The sequence below is a fragment of the Corylus avellana genome, chromosome 6, assembly GCF_965113065.1.
Source record: "Corylus avellana chromosome 6, dhCorAvel1.hap1.2, whole genome shotgun sequence".
Lineage (NCBI taxonomy): Eukaryota > Viridiplantae > Streptophyta > Magnoliopsida > Fagales > Betulaceae > Corylus > Corylus avellana.
The window spans coordinates 27,071,987-27,087,356 of NC_142495.1; the positions used below are offsets into that span (position 1 = coordinate 27,071,987).

Consider the following 15,370-nt stretch of genomic DNA (forward strand, 5'->3'; position numbering starts at 1 on the left):
ACCAATATTGGTTTTAGATTACTCACAATCCTCGCCAGATCCCACTTCACCTCGCCCACTTCACGGTGACAGTCCCACATTGGCTCTATTAGAGTGCTTGCAGCAAGCACAAACCCACTCACCCCAATGCTCATGGATGGCTCCTTTTGAGTACCGGAGGAATTGAGGATTAGAAGGAGAAAAGACAAATTTCACAATATGAATTGTGAGATCGACGAGGAGACCGCAGGGATGAATAGGTCTCTAAATGTTCACCCACATACGAGTTCCATAACAATTTTCTTACAATTATGTGTTGAAATTGCAACCAATTTACCCAAATAGATGTTAGAGATCAGTTAATTCCTATTCCTTTTACAGATTATAATGGTAGTTGAAAATTGTGGCAATATGCTAAGGACCACCGTACCTTCTCTCTGACTGTGATTTGAAAAGGATTTATGATCATCTAATTTCTTCACCATAGAATTTCATAGAGATTGTTTTTTACTTTCAATTACTTTTGTAGCTGAAAATCACTTATTTCTACCATGTCAAGCTAAAATGAGAGAAACATATCATTCGTACGCATAAACAAATTAATGTATTTCCATGTGATACTGCCTACAGAATACGTAGTGAAGCCTGTATATTTATACTTGTCATTGAATATACCATCTTTGCAGATAATAGAGCCAAATGTGGGACACCGTGAAGTGGGATTTTTCTTTCTTATTTTTTAAAAGATATGAAACTTCTATTGATTAAATTTCATGAGCATAAAACTCTTACAATATAGAACATACAATTCTGAAAAATTATCAAAAGCTATAAAAGTTACAAAGTCATAAAAATAACTTTAAACTTTCACTAACCCATGTATAATTATATTTAAGGAACAAATCTACTTCATATAGACTAAATCTAAGATATGAATAGCTCAAATACAAAACAAAAATAAAAAATAACTAAAAACTAAAAATACAGGCGTGAAGTGGAATTGCCATGATTCAAATGCTTTAAGAAAAAAATAAAAAGCTTTTATCGGGATGTGGTTCAATAGTCTGAAGTAGTAACCCTAATGACCGACAAAAGTAAAGCAATTGTAACAAGAGCATAACTTCTATGCGGACGGAGAGTTTATGCCCTCCAATGGAAGAAAGCCACGTTGGCCTAAAGCAAAAAATTGCACAAAAATTATCTACAACGTAAACACTAGATCGAAAGGAGAGAGAAAATCTCACTGTTGGGTCTACGGTGAGAGCAGACCCACAGCTGGGTCCCGGCTTGAGACCCGCCGTGGGTCACCAGACCCACGTGAGTCACTGGGTCACTGCCGACCCACGGCTGGGTCTCATCGTCAGCTGACCCACGCGGGTCACGGCCGCGACCCAGCGTGGGTCATGGCCTGACCCACGCTAGGTCTGGACGAAATCCACGCTAGATCCAACTTCCTTCTTTCCAGCGTAGTAACAAAACCTTGATCCAAATTGCTGGTCGCAAATCTCTGTTCATCGGAATTGTTGTTGCTCATCGTCTGAAAAATATCACAAATTTACAATCACTGGGCAGTGGGTTCTTCGATGGCCATTTCGTCGGAGGCTACGGCATCCAGGTGGGTCATCAAAACCTTTTCTTTTTCTTTTATTTCTATTATTTTAACAGTTAAAAAAAAAAAAAAATCATTATGGGATTCTTGATTTGCGATAATTCTTGATATAGTTTCTTTGTGAATTCTTGAATTGTGTCGGTTGGTGGGTTTTTCTGGTTCCGACGGAAAATGGTTCTCCTCCACCGGTAATTTCTCTCTCTCCGGCCTATACCCCTGCTTCTTTTTCTTTTTAGTTGTTATCCGCTGTTTTAGTTTTATTTTCTTAAAGTGTATTAAGTGAGGTGTCAGCATTTGAATAGAGGGCAAAAAATATGCCTTTTTTCATTTTAAAAAATATGCCCATATTGCCTACAATTTAACAAACAATTGTGAGACAACTTTTATTCTTAAAAATTCAAACACAAAATATTTTTAAAAATACAAAAACAATTTTATTTTTATGTCAAATCAAAACAATTTTACAAAACAAAAATAAAAAAACACTAAGCTTGGCTCAAAAGGTCGAAAAAAGTCATAAAGGTGAAAGGACACTAATTAGCTATCTTTTACTTTCTTTTCTTTTTCTTTTTCTACTTAGGCAAAGGTTATCATACAAAAATAATAATAATAATGATCCAACACTAACGATCGATAATGAAATTCACTACTTTGTTAAAAAAAACTACATTGGAATCAATTCTAAAAAAAAAGTTATATTATCTGGCGTTTATTATGCATGTTTCAATGTTACAGTAAGCACGACTTCGTGCATATAATACGAACAATGATTCTCTTAATTTTAAATGAAATAGATATTTTTGTAGTCATGATTTAAAGTCAATTCATCTAATGATACACATGATTTCATATTATTTACTTACATATAAATTTTTTTTTTAAAAAAAAAAAAGTGTCATATTAACTTTATATGTATTATTAAATGCACTAATTAACTTTATATGGTGATGCAATGTGTTACGACCGTATCTTACTCCATTTTGCTAAACGGAGTTCCAGTGGGCAAGTTCTCACCATCCAGAGGAATTCGCCAGGGTGACCCACTCTCTCCTTACCTATTCATCCTTTGTGCGGAGGTCCTAAGCACACATTTCCAGCATGCCGAGAGCACTGGTTTATTGGGGGGGGTCCCAACATCTCCTCGAGGTATGAAGATAAATCATTTATTTTTTGCTGACGATAGTCTCCTTTTTTGTAAGGCTACAACGCAGGACTGGAGACAGTTAGCAAATTTATTGGATATCTATGAGAGAGCCTCGGGGCAACGTCTGAACAAGGACAAAACGGCAGTGTTTTTCAGCAGAAATACGACCCAGGATGTACGAGAAAGTATCCTGTCTCTGATAAATATTCCAGCATCACAACGCTATGACTCTTATTTGGGACTACCCGCTCTCGTGGGGAAATCTCGAACAAGGGAGTTTTTGTTTTTGAAGGATAAGGTGAAAAGAAAATTATCAGACTGGAAAGTCAATTTCCTTTCACAAGCTGGGAGGGAGGTTTTACTGAAAGCAGTGGTGCAGGCAATACCTACGTACAGCATGAGCATATTTTTGCTCCCCAAAGAGCTGTGCAAGGATTTAAATAGGCTCATGCAACAATTCTGGTGGGGACACACTGAGAAAGAAAAGAAAATTCATTGGCTAAGCTGGGAAAAAATGAGCCTTGCTAAAGAACAAGGAGGGATGGGGTTCAGAGATATTGTTTGTTTTAATAAAGCAATGTTAGCAAAACAAAGCTGGAGACTAATGCAGAACCCGCAGAGTTTGGCGGGGAAGATTATCTCTGCCAAGTACTTTTATCGGGGTACTTTTATGTCGGCAAAGGTGGGGAATAAGCCTTCCTACGCTTGGCGTAGTATATTAGCAGGCAGGGACTTATTCAAAGAAGGGTGTTTTTGGAGGATTGGCGACGGGCGATCAGTTTCAATCTGGGGAGACAGATGGCTCCCAAGACCATCCACCTTCTCCATTCAATCCCATTGCACGCTGTTGTCAAAGGAAGCAAAGGTGGTGGAACTCATTGAAGAGAATCCGGTTAGATGGAATGATACTTTGGTGAGGACAATTTTTGTTCCTGAGGAGGCATATTTAATTTGCAATATTCCACTTAGCAAATACCATCAGCCGGACAAAATGATATGGCATCCAACAAAATCGGGAGAGTTTTCTGTCAAAAGTGCTTACCACCTAGAGAAGGAACGTCAAGAGAGGGGAAAAGGGGAGAGCTCAAGTCAAGGCAGAAGTGTAGCAATATGGAAAACTATCTGGGGATTAAATGTACCAAACTCTTCCAAAGTATTTTTATGGAGGGCCTGTAAAAACATTCTCCCTACGAAGGAAAATCTCAGAAAAAGAGGGATTATTGATGAGGATTGCTGTATCTTCTGCTGCAGTGAAAAAGAAACGGCCCATCATATACTTTGGGCATGTCCTTCCGCCCAAGATGTGTGGGGCACCAGTAGCCGTAAGCTCCAAAAATGTACCAGGAGCGTTAGTGATTTCAAGGATTTTTTTGAGGAGATGATGATGCAGTTGTCGGGGGAAGATCTAAATCTATTGGCCCAAACTCTTCGGGGAATCTGGAGGAGACGGAACATAGTTGTGCATGGGGGTGATTTTATTCACCCAAGTGTTATAGCTACTACAGCTAGGGAAGGCCTCTTACAGTTCACACAAGCAAACGTAAAGGAGCTGAACCAGGTCGAGGTAGGGAGAGGAGATACGGGCGTGAAATGGCAGGCCCCTCCGTTTGGGCTCTACAAAGTCAATTGGGACATTGCAATCTCATCTGAAAGGAAATGTATGGGGATCGGCGTGATTATTCGAGATGCAGCGGGTCGAGTTCTAGCGGCTCAAAGTAAATCTTTCATGGCTATCTATGATCCGGCTACGGGAGAAGCTTTGGCCGCTTTGCATGCAGTCGATCTATGCAGGGACCTTGGATTCTATGATGTCATTCTTGAAGGGGATTCACTTTCTGTGGTGAAGGCAATCGGAGAAAGAGATCCAAATTGGCTAAGGTATGGGCATATCGTGGAGGACATAAAGACAGTGCTAAGAACCCTTCGACAATGGAAGATCCGCCATGTCAAGCGCGAAGAAAATAAAGCAGCACATGGACTGGCGAAGGAGGCGTCCAAGAGTATTATGGATAGTATTTGGATTGAGGAGATCCCGATTTGTATCTTAAATATTGTTCAATTAGAGGGTAATGTCCTCTCTTTATAGAGCCAAGGCTCTCTGTATTTCTTCCTCTTTTTTGAATGAAGAGTACCTATTATTTCTCAAAAAAAAAAAAAAACTTTAACAGTACTGTCACGCGAAATTCTCAAAGGTTGGATCCCACGATTCCAAACATACGAGCATAATTGTTTAGAATATTACTTTCTTTCTTTTTTTAGAATATTACTTTCTTGTCTTTTGCTGATTCTTTTTTGTTTTTTCTTTCTATTTTTAAAAATTTCAGACCAACGAATCATCAGATTGGATATAGCAATTGAGGCGATATTGTTGAAAAATCAGTGTGCTTTATTTCTAGGTGCAAGAGCTCTGTAGGACTAGTGTTCGATCTACACAAAATAGTAATCACGTGATTGCTAATTTGGTGAGTTTTTTAGTTGCAGTCATGTTTCTCATTTTCTGTTCCATGATTGAAGCAATACGCCTTTTATTTTGTTAATATGCCTTTTAATCAACTTGTGTTAATTATAAACTAATTATATTGCTGAAGATAATTCCTAGTATGGATGATCTTTCAAGCAAGCAGGAGTACTTAACTTCCAAGTATTTTCTTTGGGCCAGAATAATAAGTAACACCCGATCGAGGAGTTCAAACTTTTTTCTCTTAGTCCCCTGCCCAACTCACTTGATTGACACTCACCAAATTTAAAACAGCATGACCAATTATATATGCTCTTCTTGAACTTTAGCAGTCTCTTTGAGGAGTCTTAATTGGTTGCTCAGGTTGTAAGTGAAACCAATGTGATTATTCTGGCCTAAAACAACATAGGGAAGTTCATCCAAAAAAGGGTTGCCACATGTGTAAGAAACAAGTCAGAAAATAATTTTCATGGGTAAGAAACTAGTCAAACTTCGAAATCCTGATCATTATGATAGAACATGTGGTTTTTGTTGAATGAAAATAATAAAATAAAAGATAAATAGATCCCTTCGAGGGAATCATCCAAGCCTCCAAATGCCTTGAGCATTTTTTTTTTTTCCGTATAAATTGGTTGTACGACATCTACAATCTTAAACAGAAAATAATTACTATTATATTAAAAATAGAAATAAATGTAGATTCAACAAAATCAAAGAAATAAGGGAAATAAAGACAGTAATTGAAATAAAATTAGGGAATAAATTAAACATAATCAGCAAATAAATGAGATATTGTGTTTTCTAGCATTCTCAACCTTTCAAGTTTCAACACAACATTGTCCTCAAAGCCGCCATGGAGGCCACTATGTACGTCCTATAACTTCTTTTTACTGTGGGCAGCGCACTAAAGATAAAGATGAACTTGTGATTAGTATGATTTGAAATGCTTTTATTTACTTAAGATAAAAATATAAATAAAAAACAAAAGGGCAAAAAAAAAAAAGCTTTTTATTGGGATGTGGTTAGTAACACTAATGGCCGACAAAAGTAAAGCGATTGTACCAATTAAGTCGAAGAAATTGACGACAGTTAGCTCTTGCTTTTCCATGAAAAGCCAATTCCATATAAACCACTCAAAACTCAAATCAAAAGTTATTGTATATATATATTTTATTCTTCGTTTTTTTTTTCTTAGGGCATAAGTTACGTTAGAATTGATAGATAGCTCATATTAATACTAAATGAAAGTCAAGTAGACGGAAGACATTTACGGAGCCGGTACAAGTAGGGTTTAGGGTTTAGAAATTTTTTTAATGCGTCCGTACAAGTAAGATTTAGAGTTTTTTTTTTTTTCTATATATATGTATAATGTAATTCTGAATCATTAAGAGTAAAATACAACTGTATCTCTGTAGACCTAGGCAAATTATCAAACCACATTAAATCTTTGTTTTCGACTGTTTCTTAATCTCACTCTTTTCAATTCTATATTGTTCATCAATTATTGTGCACAGTAACAACAAGTTATGACATGTAACTTTTTCACCAGACAGAACCAATAATTTAGTGTAGAAAGTACAACTTTCAATAAATATTTTAATTATTGTACCAGGCTTGAAGCGTATAATATTAATAGATGGTGATCGTATTTAATGTACATGCATGAGCATAAAATTATGTAGTTAGTCGTATCGTATTAAGACTTTCGTAATCCTACAAATTAATGTCAATCATGTCATTGGACCTACACAATTTATAGGAATCCTTTTTTATTTTCTTTTTTTTCACGTAGAACTTAATTCTGTTATGTAGATCTGAAAATTGTAATGGGTACTTTTATAGTTTATACTCCTTTGGGCTGGCAGTGGAAAGCGTAGAGCATAAGGCGCATGGCACTTGGCAGAGCGAAATGGGTGTAAGCCAAAAGACTATAAAGCCAAGCCAGTAGAGGGTTCTTTGGCATACTGATCAATCCATTGGAAGATTCATTGTTCATTCACCAACCTGGCTACCTAACATGGCAACGTCCAAACTAAGCGTGAAGCTTTTCATAGACAAGAAGGGCCGACGGGTGCTCTTTGCTGAAGCAGACAAAGAATTTGTTGATTTCCTCTTTACCATTTTGACTTTGCCGGTTGGAGCTGTGACGAGGCTTCTGAAAGAGGGAGGCGGCATGGTAGGCTGCTTGCCAAGCCTCTACCGGAGCATTGAAAATATGAGTGATACTTACATCCATCCAAACAAAGACAAACGGTTTTTGCTAGAACCCAAAGTATTCATGCCGGGTGCTAAAGTCCCTCTCCTATTGCCCAACGTTGGCTCCACATTCCGTCAATTGTATAAGTGTTCAAGTTCGAACACATACGTTGGTTGTTTGCGTGACCTAACTGATGGCAATAACACAGATTGTTTGGGGTGCGGAAAGAAAAAGAACGCGTTCGCAACATTCACCGTCACAGACCCGCCCCCAGGCGCAATAGAGACATTCTCCACTAGTGAGGAAGGTTACGTGGTAGAAAAGGTTACATACATGGTGATGGATGACCTTGACGTGAAGCCCATGTCTACCACCTCAATTGTCACTCTGCTGACCCAATTTAATATCAACGATATAAGGGTTATTGAGGAGAAAGTGGTCGAGCTGGGCATGGATGAGGTATATATGCCACTCTTCAATTCCCCTTGCTTTTTGTGCATTACAACTTCCAATTAAATGCTTCTTTTCATATCAGTTTGTTTATTATTTCTGGTAAACATTGAACAACAAAGTCGTTAAATTAAGGGTATTATTACTTATTATAATTATTTTGCTTCTTAATTTATCTTCTTTGATGGTAGGGTGTTAAATTGCTTCAAGCCTCTTTAGAATCGAAGACTGTATTCACTGATATCTTCCTTCCACCCAAGATCGGTAAAATTGAGCCAGAGATCTCTGAAATTGATCACTCATATTTGTAGGCTGATGAATTATGTAATATGCTGTCTAGCATCTTTTTAATTTTTACTTTTAAGCTTGATGGTTTTTTTTTTTTAAATAATTACTTGTTGAAATATGATTCACTTTCCAATTTCCATGTCAGAATGGGTAAATGAAGTGATCATAGCAATTATGGCAATGTTGAAAATCAGTGTGCTTTATTTCTAGGGGCAAGAGCTAGCTCTGATGGACTAGTAGTGTTCATGCATGCATACAAGGAAAATGATAAGAGACCAACTTTTGCCCTTTTTTTTCTTTCTTAAAAAAATAAAGTAAAAAATAAAAAAGTATTGAAGCAATAATTTTTATTTTGGTCCTTTTTTTAGTTATTATTTTTTTAAAAAACAAATATTACATTTTTCTTCATCAAAATGGTAATTTTTCATTAAAAAATGGCATTTTTTATGAAGAAAAATGCAATATTAGTCAAATCTGGTACCTGCCAATATGCCTTTTTATTTTGTTTATGAAGCAGCATTATTCTTTATCAAATTACTAATTAAGTATATTAACTACAGCTAATTATGAACTAATATTGCTGAAGCCTCTCAAGCAAGGAAGGGATTAGGAATTTACCTTGAGGCCCGAATTATATTAAAAAATATATTTTTTTTGACTGGCCAAAATAAAACAAGAAAGATCTAGAATATTTTTTCTTTAACAAATTTAAAGGCTTCACTGTTCTCAACTCTCAAGGGAGGCGTTTGAGGTGTAACTTAAGAAAATTTGATTGGGCTGAGACAAACCTGACCAATTACCAAACTTGTGTTACATCACTTGAATTACTATGTTTGCTCTGGATGCATGATTTTTCTCAACTCTTTTTTTTTTTTTTTTTTTTTGCGCCTTGTAATCCCGGCTGGACGTGAAATCGATAAATAACAAAGCCGTTTTCGCTGTAAGAAGAAAAAACAAACAAAAGATAGCAGGAAATTTTAGGCCCTACCCAACTATGAGACCGTTGGGCCATTAGACATTTTGATGCTAAAAATAAGGAGCCGTCGTGTGTCCGCCGTTAATAATGTGCAGTTATACTACTACTACTACTACGGCCAACAGCATGCTCTGTCATCAAAGGTTTGGATCAAGAAATCATCAAGGATTACGTTTGTGATGGCAAGATGAGTACAGATGAAGTATACAGAATAATGGTGTGAGAAGTATTTTTTAAAAAAAATAAATAAAGGGTAAAGTCTATATACCCCTCTCAAACTATCAATGAATTGACAATGTCTCTTCTAAACTACCAAAGCATTGTCAATGTCCCTTCAAGGTTAGCAAAAAGATAAAAATGCCCCTATATATTTCTCAATAAGACAAAAATACCAATATAAATTTTAAATTTTTTTTTTCTAAAAAAAAATACAAAAAAATTTTAATTTAAAAAGAAATATCTTTTTTTAATAAAAAAATTTATTTTTTAAAGGGGAATTTTATTTTATTTTTTATTTTGTTTTAAAAAACGACAATTTTAGACTTTTAGTTATAAAACAAAACAAAAAATTTCAATTTTTATAACAAAAAAAAAAATCGAAATATTTTAATTTTTTTCTTATAAAAAGAATTTTTTTAAAAAAAAATTTAAAATTTGCCATCCTTTGGATTTTTTTTTTTTTTAGTTTTTTTCTAGAAGTTTTAGTTTTAAATTTTTTTTTTTAAGGTAAAGTTCACATACCCCTCCTTCAAACAACCACTAATTGACAAGGTCCGTCCCAAACTTTCAATTGTAACAATATCCTCCAAAACTACCAAAACATTGTCAATGTCCCCAAAACTAGCAATAAGATAAAAATGTCCCTATAGATTTCTCAATAAGACAAAAATACCCCTATAAATTCAAAAAACATTTGATTTTTTTTTTTTTTTTTTTAAAAAAAACGAAAATTTTAATTTAAAAAAACAAAAAAATTTTAAACAGAAATTTTTATTTTAAAAAAAAAAAGATTTTTTTTTTAATTTTGTTTTAAAAAACAAATTTTTTTTTTTTTTTTAAACCAAAATGTTTCGTTTTTTTAAACGAAATTTTTTTTAAACAAAAAATTATAAAACAAAAATTTTATAAAAAAAAAACGAAAATTTTCAGGTTTTTATTAAAAAAAAAAAAGGATATTTTTTATTTTTTTTCTTATAAAAGGATTTTTTTTAAAAAAAAAAAAAAAAATTGGCCATGGCTTGGATTTTCTTTTTGGTTAGTTGCAGGTTTTTTCTAGATGTTTTACGATTTTTGTTTTTATTTTACTAAGGGTAATTTCGTCAATGGAGGAACATTAACAATTTTTGGTACTTTAGGAGGGGACATTGTCAATCGGTGCCTTAGTGGTTGTTTGAGGGGGGATATGTGGACTTTCCCCTAAATTTTACTAAGGGTAGTTTTGTCATTGAGGGAACATTGACAATTTTTGGTAATTTAGGTGGACATTGTTAATTGAGTTGCAGTTTGATGGGGATATGTGGATTTTCCCAAAAATCCAATTAGGAAAGGGTTATAAGGATCAAAATACTGAAAAATAGATGAGCTCTCTAATAATATCTATATATATATATATATATATATAGAAGTAGAAACGAATAATCAGGAATATGCTAAACAAGTGGCCATGTCCTCTTTGAAGTAGACTCATATATATAAAAGTAGATTATTAGTATCTTAACTTTTCAATGACACTTCAAATATTTTTTGAAAAAAATTTCTACTTTTTGTTGTTTGTTTGCAACATTGAAAATTGTTTGAAAAATATTTTTATACTTTTGACTGATTGAAAATCGTCAAATATTTATCATATTTTCATATAATTTTGAAAAGTTACAAGAAAAGAAAGAGTGTGTAAAAATAAAAAGCCTTCAAATGAGTGTTTGAGATTTAGTGCATGCAACTGCAATTCCCATATTGCTTGCAATTTGAATTGTGAGAGTGCTCTTATTTTTAAAAGCAAAGGAACAATTTTATTCTTTAAAATTCCAACACAAAATATTCATAAAAATTAAAAAACAGTTTTATTTTTATGTCAAATCAATACACTTAAAAAACAAAAAACAAAAAAATGGTAACAACACACAGTTATAAAGAACTTTAGGAAATAGTTTTGGAAACCGCAATTTCAAGTAATTAACTTAATTTGTTCGACTCAATTTCCTATTCATTAAAGTCGAAAGGGTTTCTGAAAATTGTACCAATATATTCCAATAATAAGGGTGAACCCTTATTAATTAAGAAAACTTTTTATTTTGTTTTTTTTTTTAAAATAGAGGGAAACTTTACTGAAGACCCCTGAACTTCCACCTATTTTGAAATACCGCCCCTAAACTTCAAAATCTCTCAATTTAGTCCATTGAACTTTTAATTTCTCTCAATTTGGACCCCTCCGTCAAATTTTAAACATTACATGACGTTTATACCCCTGACTTTTGTATAAAATTTCAACTTCTAAAACGTTTTTTTATTTAAAAAAAAAAAACAAAAATCAGGGATATTTTTGTCTTTTTTTGTATTTTTAACGGTTAAAATTGACGGAAGGGTTCAAGTTGAGAGCAATTGAAAGTTCAGGAAATTAAATTGAGAGATTTTGAAGTTTAGGGAGAGTATTTCAAAATGGGTAGAAGTGCGGGGATCTTCACTGAAGTTTCCCCAAAAAAATAACCACATAAAAGAAAAATTATGGGCCAAAGTTATGTGTCTAATATTTCTCAATGCTTCATCTGACTGTACATATATGGTTTGTGAAGGATTTATGATCCATCTAATTTCTCCACTATAGAATTTTACGCAGATTATTTCTTCATTTTCAGACACACTACATATATACAGTTTTGTAGCTGGCCTGGACATGCAACACCCACATACAAAAAAAAATTGGGATTTAGTGACGTATCTACAGTATTGGGTTTTTCACACGTCACCAATTGGTGACGTGTCACTTCATAACATGTCACCAATTTTTTTAGTAACGTATCAAAGTTGACACGTCATTAATTAATGACGTGCCAAATTTGACATGTCACCAACTTTTCCTTGTTTTTCCGTTACTTTTTTTATGTGGGTCTATATATTAAAACATTATCTTTTAAATCATTATTTATATATTAAAACATTCTCTTTTAAAAAAATTTTATTCTTCTTGGATGGTTAGGATAAATTTGACTAGTTCTTTGGCCTAAGAGATCCCTTTATTAAATTATTTTTTTCCAATTTTGATTAAGGTTTTTTTTTTAAACGGGTCGGGTTGGGTCGTGTCGGGTCGTGTCGTGTCTACCCGATATGACCCGGTTATGCTAAACGGGTTAAGCGGGTCGTGTCGGGTTACCCTGGTATTTTTCGTGTTATAATCGTATCAGACCCGCTAACCCGTTTAGCTAAACGGGTCGTGTTCGTGTTTCGGATAATCGGGTCGCGGGTCTTAATAGGTCTTAATCGGGTCTACCCGATTACTCGTTTTGCCAGCCCTACTCTCATGGCCGACAAAAGTATAGGCTTGGCTCAAAGTAAAGCAATTGCATGTACGAGGTCGAAGAAAAGGACACTAAAGCTAATTAGCTATCTTTTACTTTCTTCTTCTTTTTCCTTAAGGGCAAAGGTTATCATAGAAATAAATAAATAAATAATGATTGAACTCTATCTTCTTTCAAACTTGTAGATTTATTTAGAATCAAATGCAATAATGAATTCTTTACTTTGTTAAAAAAAAAAAAATACATTGGAATACATTCTAAAAAAATTCTATATTATTTAAATTTTTTAAAAGAAGTGTCATGTTGACTTTATATGCACTATTAGATGCACAAACTTATAAGACTTATTTAATTAGCATAAAAGGCCTCTTATAAGACTTATTTATCCGAAAACTTCCTCCACTTGCCTACTTACCCGTTCATTTGACCGTACAAATGAACATTATAAAATTTTTCTCATAATTATTTTTTTAAAGAGGTATGATACTGTCTCAATTTGGGGCCACTTTTTTTCTTATTTTTTAATTTAAAAAATAACAAAATTAAAAATTAAAAATTAAAAAAGTTTCTGAAGTAATAATTTTTATTTTGGCACTTCTTTTATTTGGTTTTTTTATTTTAAAATAAAAGTTATATTTTTATTCATAATAATGACCAATTTTTAAAAAGTTTCTGAAGCTAAAATGCAAGAAACATGTGCGACGAAGCCTAATGGCCGACAAAAGTAAAGTAATCCCACGAAATTCATGATGGTGAACTAAAAGTAGCTTGTGCTTTTCCATGAAAAGCAACTTCCATATAACCACTCAAAACTCTAATTAAAAAGTTATTTTATATATTTTTTACTTTATCACATGTAACCTTGTCGAAATATATTTATTTTATATATATTTTCTTTTTAACTTGAAGGTTAATTTTGTAATGTTGGATCTGAAAATGTAATGGCCAGGTACTTTATACTATTTGGGGCTGCCATTGGAAAGCGTATCATAAGAAGGCACTTGCCAGAGCAAATTCTGTGTAGGGGTTCTATTTGCCATTCGAAGATTCATCATCGTTCACAAACCTAACAATTACATGGCAACAACCAAACTAAGCCTGAAGCTTTTCATAGACAAGAAGGGCCGACGGGTGGTGTTTGCTGAAGCAGACAAGGAATTTGTTGATTTCCTCTTTACCATTTTCACTCTGCCGGTCGGAGCAGTTACGAGTCTTCTGAAAGAGGGAGGCGGCATGGTAGGCAGCTTGCCAAGCCTCTACCAGAGCATTGAAAATCTGAGAGTTAATCACATATTCCAACCAGACGAAAGCAAACGCTTTCTGCTAGAACCCATTGTATTCTTGCCTGGTGCTAAACTCCCTCTCCTATTGCCAAACGTTGCCTCAACATTCGGTCAATTCTATAGGTGTCCGCAAGTCAACGTGGGTTGTGATAATTCCGTGGCTTGTTACAATAGCACAATTTGTCCTGAGTGCAAGCATAAGATGGACCTGAAAGTAGGAGTCAGACCCACCAAGCGAAATCAAGGCATCCTCTAGCGAGGAAGGTTACGTGAAACGGACGGCTACATACATGGTGATGGATGATATGGAGGTGACGACCTTGTCCTCCACCACTCTTGTCCCTTTGCTTACCAAGTTTAATGATCCAAGCGATATTGAGGAGAAAGTGGTGGATGTGGGCATGGATGAGGTATGCCGGCCACTCATGACTCATCCCCTGCTTCTGCTTTCTGTGCATATATTCAACAGCCGAATGCTTCTTTTGATGTCAGTTAATTTGTTTATTATTCTCGGTAAACATTTACTACATATTAGAACTATTTTGCTTCTTAATTTATCTGGTTTGATGGCAGGGCTTGAAATTGCTCCAAGCATCTTTGCAATCAAAAACTGTTTTGACTGACGTCTTCCTTCCATTAGAGATCATTAAAACTGAGTAGCCGATTAAGGCCAAGAGATTGATTGAAAAGTGATTCACTTTCCATATCAGAATGAGTAAATCAATGGATTGGTTGAAGTGAAGGAAGCATCAGATTAGATATAACAATTAAGGCAATATTGTTGACAATCAGTGCTTTATTTCTAATTTTCTAGGTGCAAGAGCTCTGTAGGACTAGTGTTGTTACAAAATAATAATCGCGTGATTGCTCATTTGGTGTGTTTTTTAGTTGCAGTCATGTTTCTCATTTACTGTTCCATGATTGAAGCAATATGCATGCCTTTTATTTTGTTTATGAAGCAGCACTAGTCTTTATCAACTTCTGTTAATTATAAACTAATTGTATTGCTGAAGATAATTCCTAGTATGGATGATCTCTCAAGCAACCAGGAGTACTTAACTTCCAAGTATTTTCTTTGGGCCAGAATAATAAGTAACACCCGATCGAGGAGTTCAAAATTTTTTCTCTTAGTCCCTGTACTCAACTCAGTTGATTGATACCCACCAAATTTAAGACAACATGACCAATTATGCTCTTCTTGAACTTTAGCAGTCTCTTTGAGGTCTTAATTGGATGCTCAGGTTGTAAGTGAAACCAATGTGATTGTTCTGGAATCTGGCCTAAAACAACATAGGGAAAGGATATTTTTAATAAATGAAAAATATTGTGTTTTTATTAATTTAATTTATTAATGTTTTTAATCATTTTAATTTAAAATATATATATTTTTAATTTTTAATTAGGTATATGGACACGTATCGAGTTTTTAGGGGTGCTGAGGTAAATTTTCTTTAAATTTTGAACGGAAGTTAGA

At 34.2% G+C, this 15,370-nt stretch overlaps 1 protein-coding gene and 1 pseudogene across 3 annotated transcripts; both read left to right on the top strand.

The window, feature by feature from the left end:
* The first annotated feature begins 1,255 nt into the window (after window positions 1-1,255).
* On the top strand, window positions 1,256-8,216 carry LOC148585107 (uncharacterized). Of its 2 annotated transcripts, none has more exons than XM_088517474.1 (3): window positions 1,256-1,594; window positions 7,033-7,846; window positions 8,029-8,216. In XM_088517474.1, the coding sequence occupies exons 2-3, from the start codon at window positions 7,208-7,210 to the stop codon at window positions 8,146-8,148; spliced, it is 759 nt and encodes a 252-aa protein (XP_088373600.1). In that variant the 5' UTR covers window positions 1,256-1,594; window positions 7,033-7,207; the 3' UTR covers window positions 8,149-8,216. The 2 variants fall into 2 exon arrangements, with proteins under 2 accessions (XP_088373600.1, XP_088373601.1); XM_088517475.1 differs by having other exon boundaries at window positions 7,056-7,846.
* Window positions 8,217-13,577: 5,361 nt separating this feature from the next.
* LOC148585108 (uncharacterized) lies at window positions 13,578-14,884 on the top strand (annotated as a pseudogene). The gene is made up of 2 exons (XR_015912678.1): window positions 13,578-14,306; window positions 14,470-14,884. The product of XR_015912678.1 is annotated as an uncharacterized LOC148585108 (transcript).
* The last annotated feature ends 486 nt before the right edge of the window (window positions 14,885-15,370 follow it).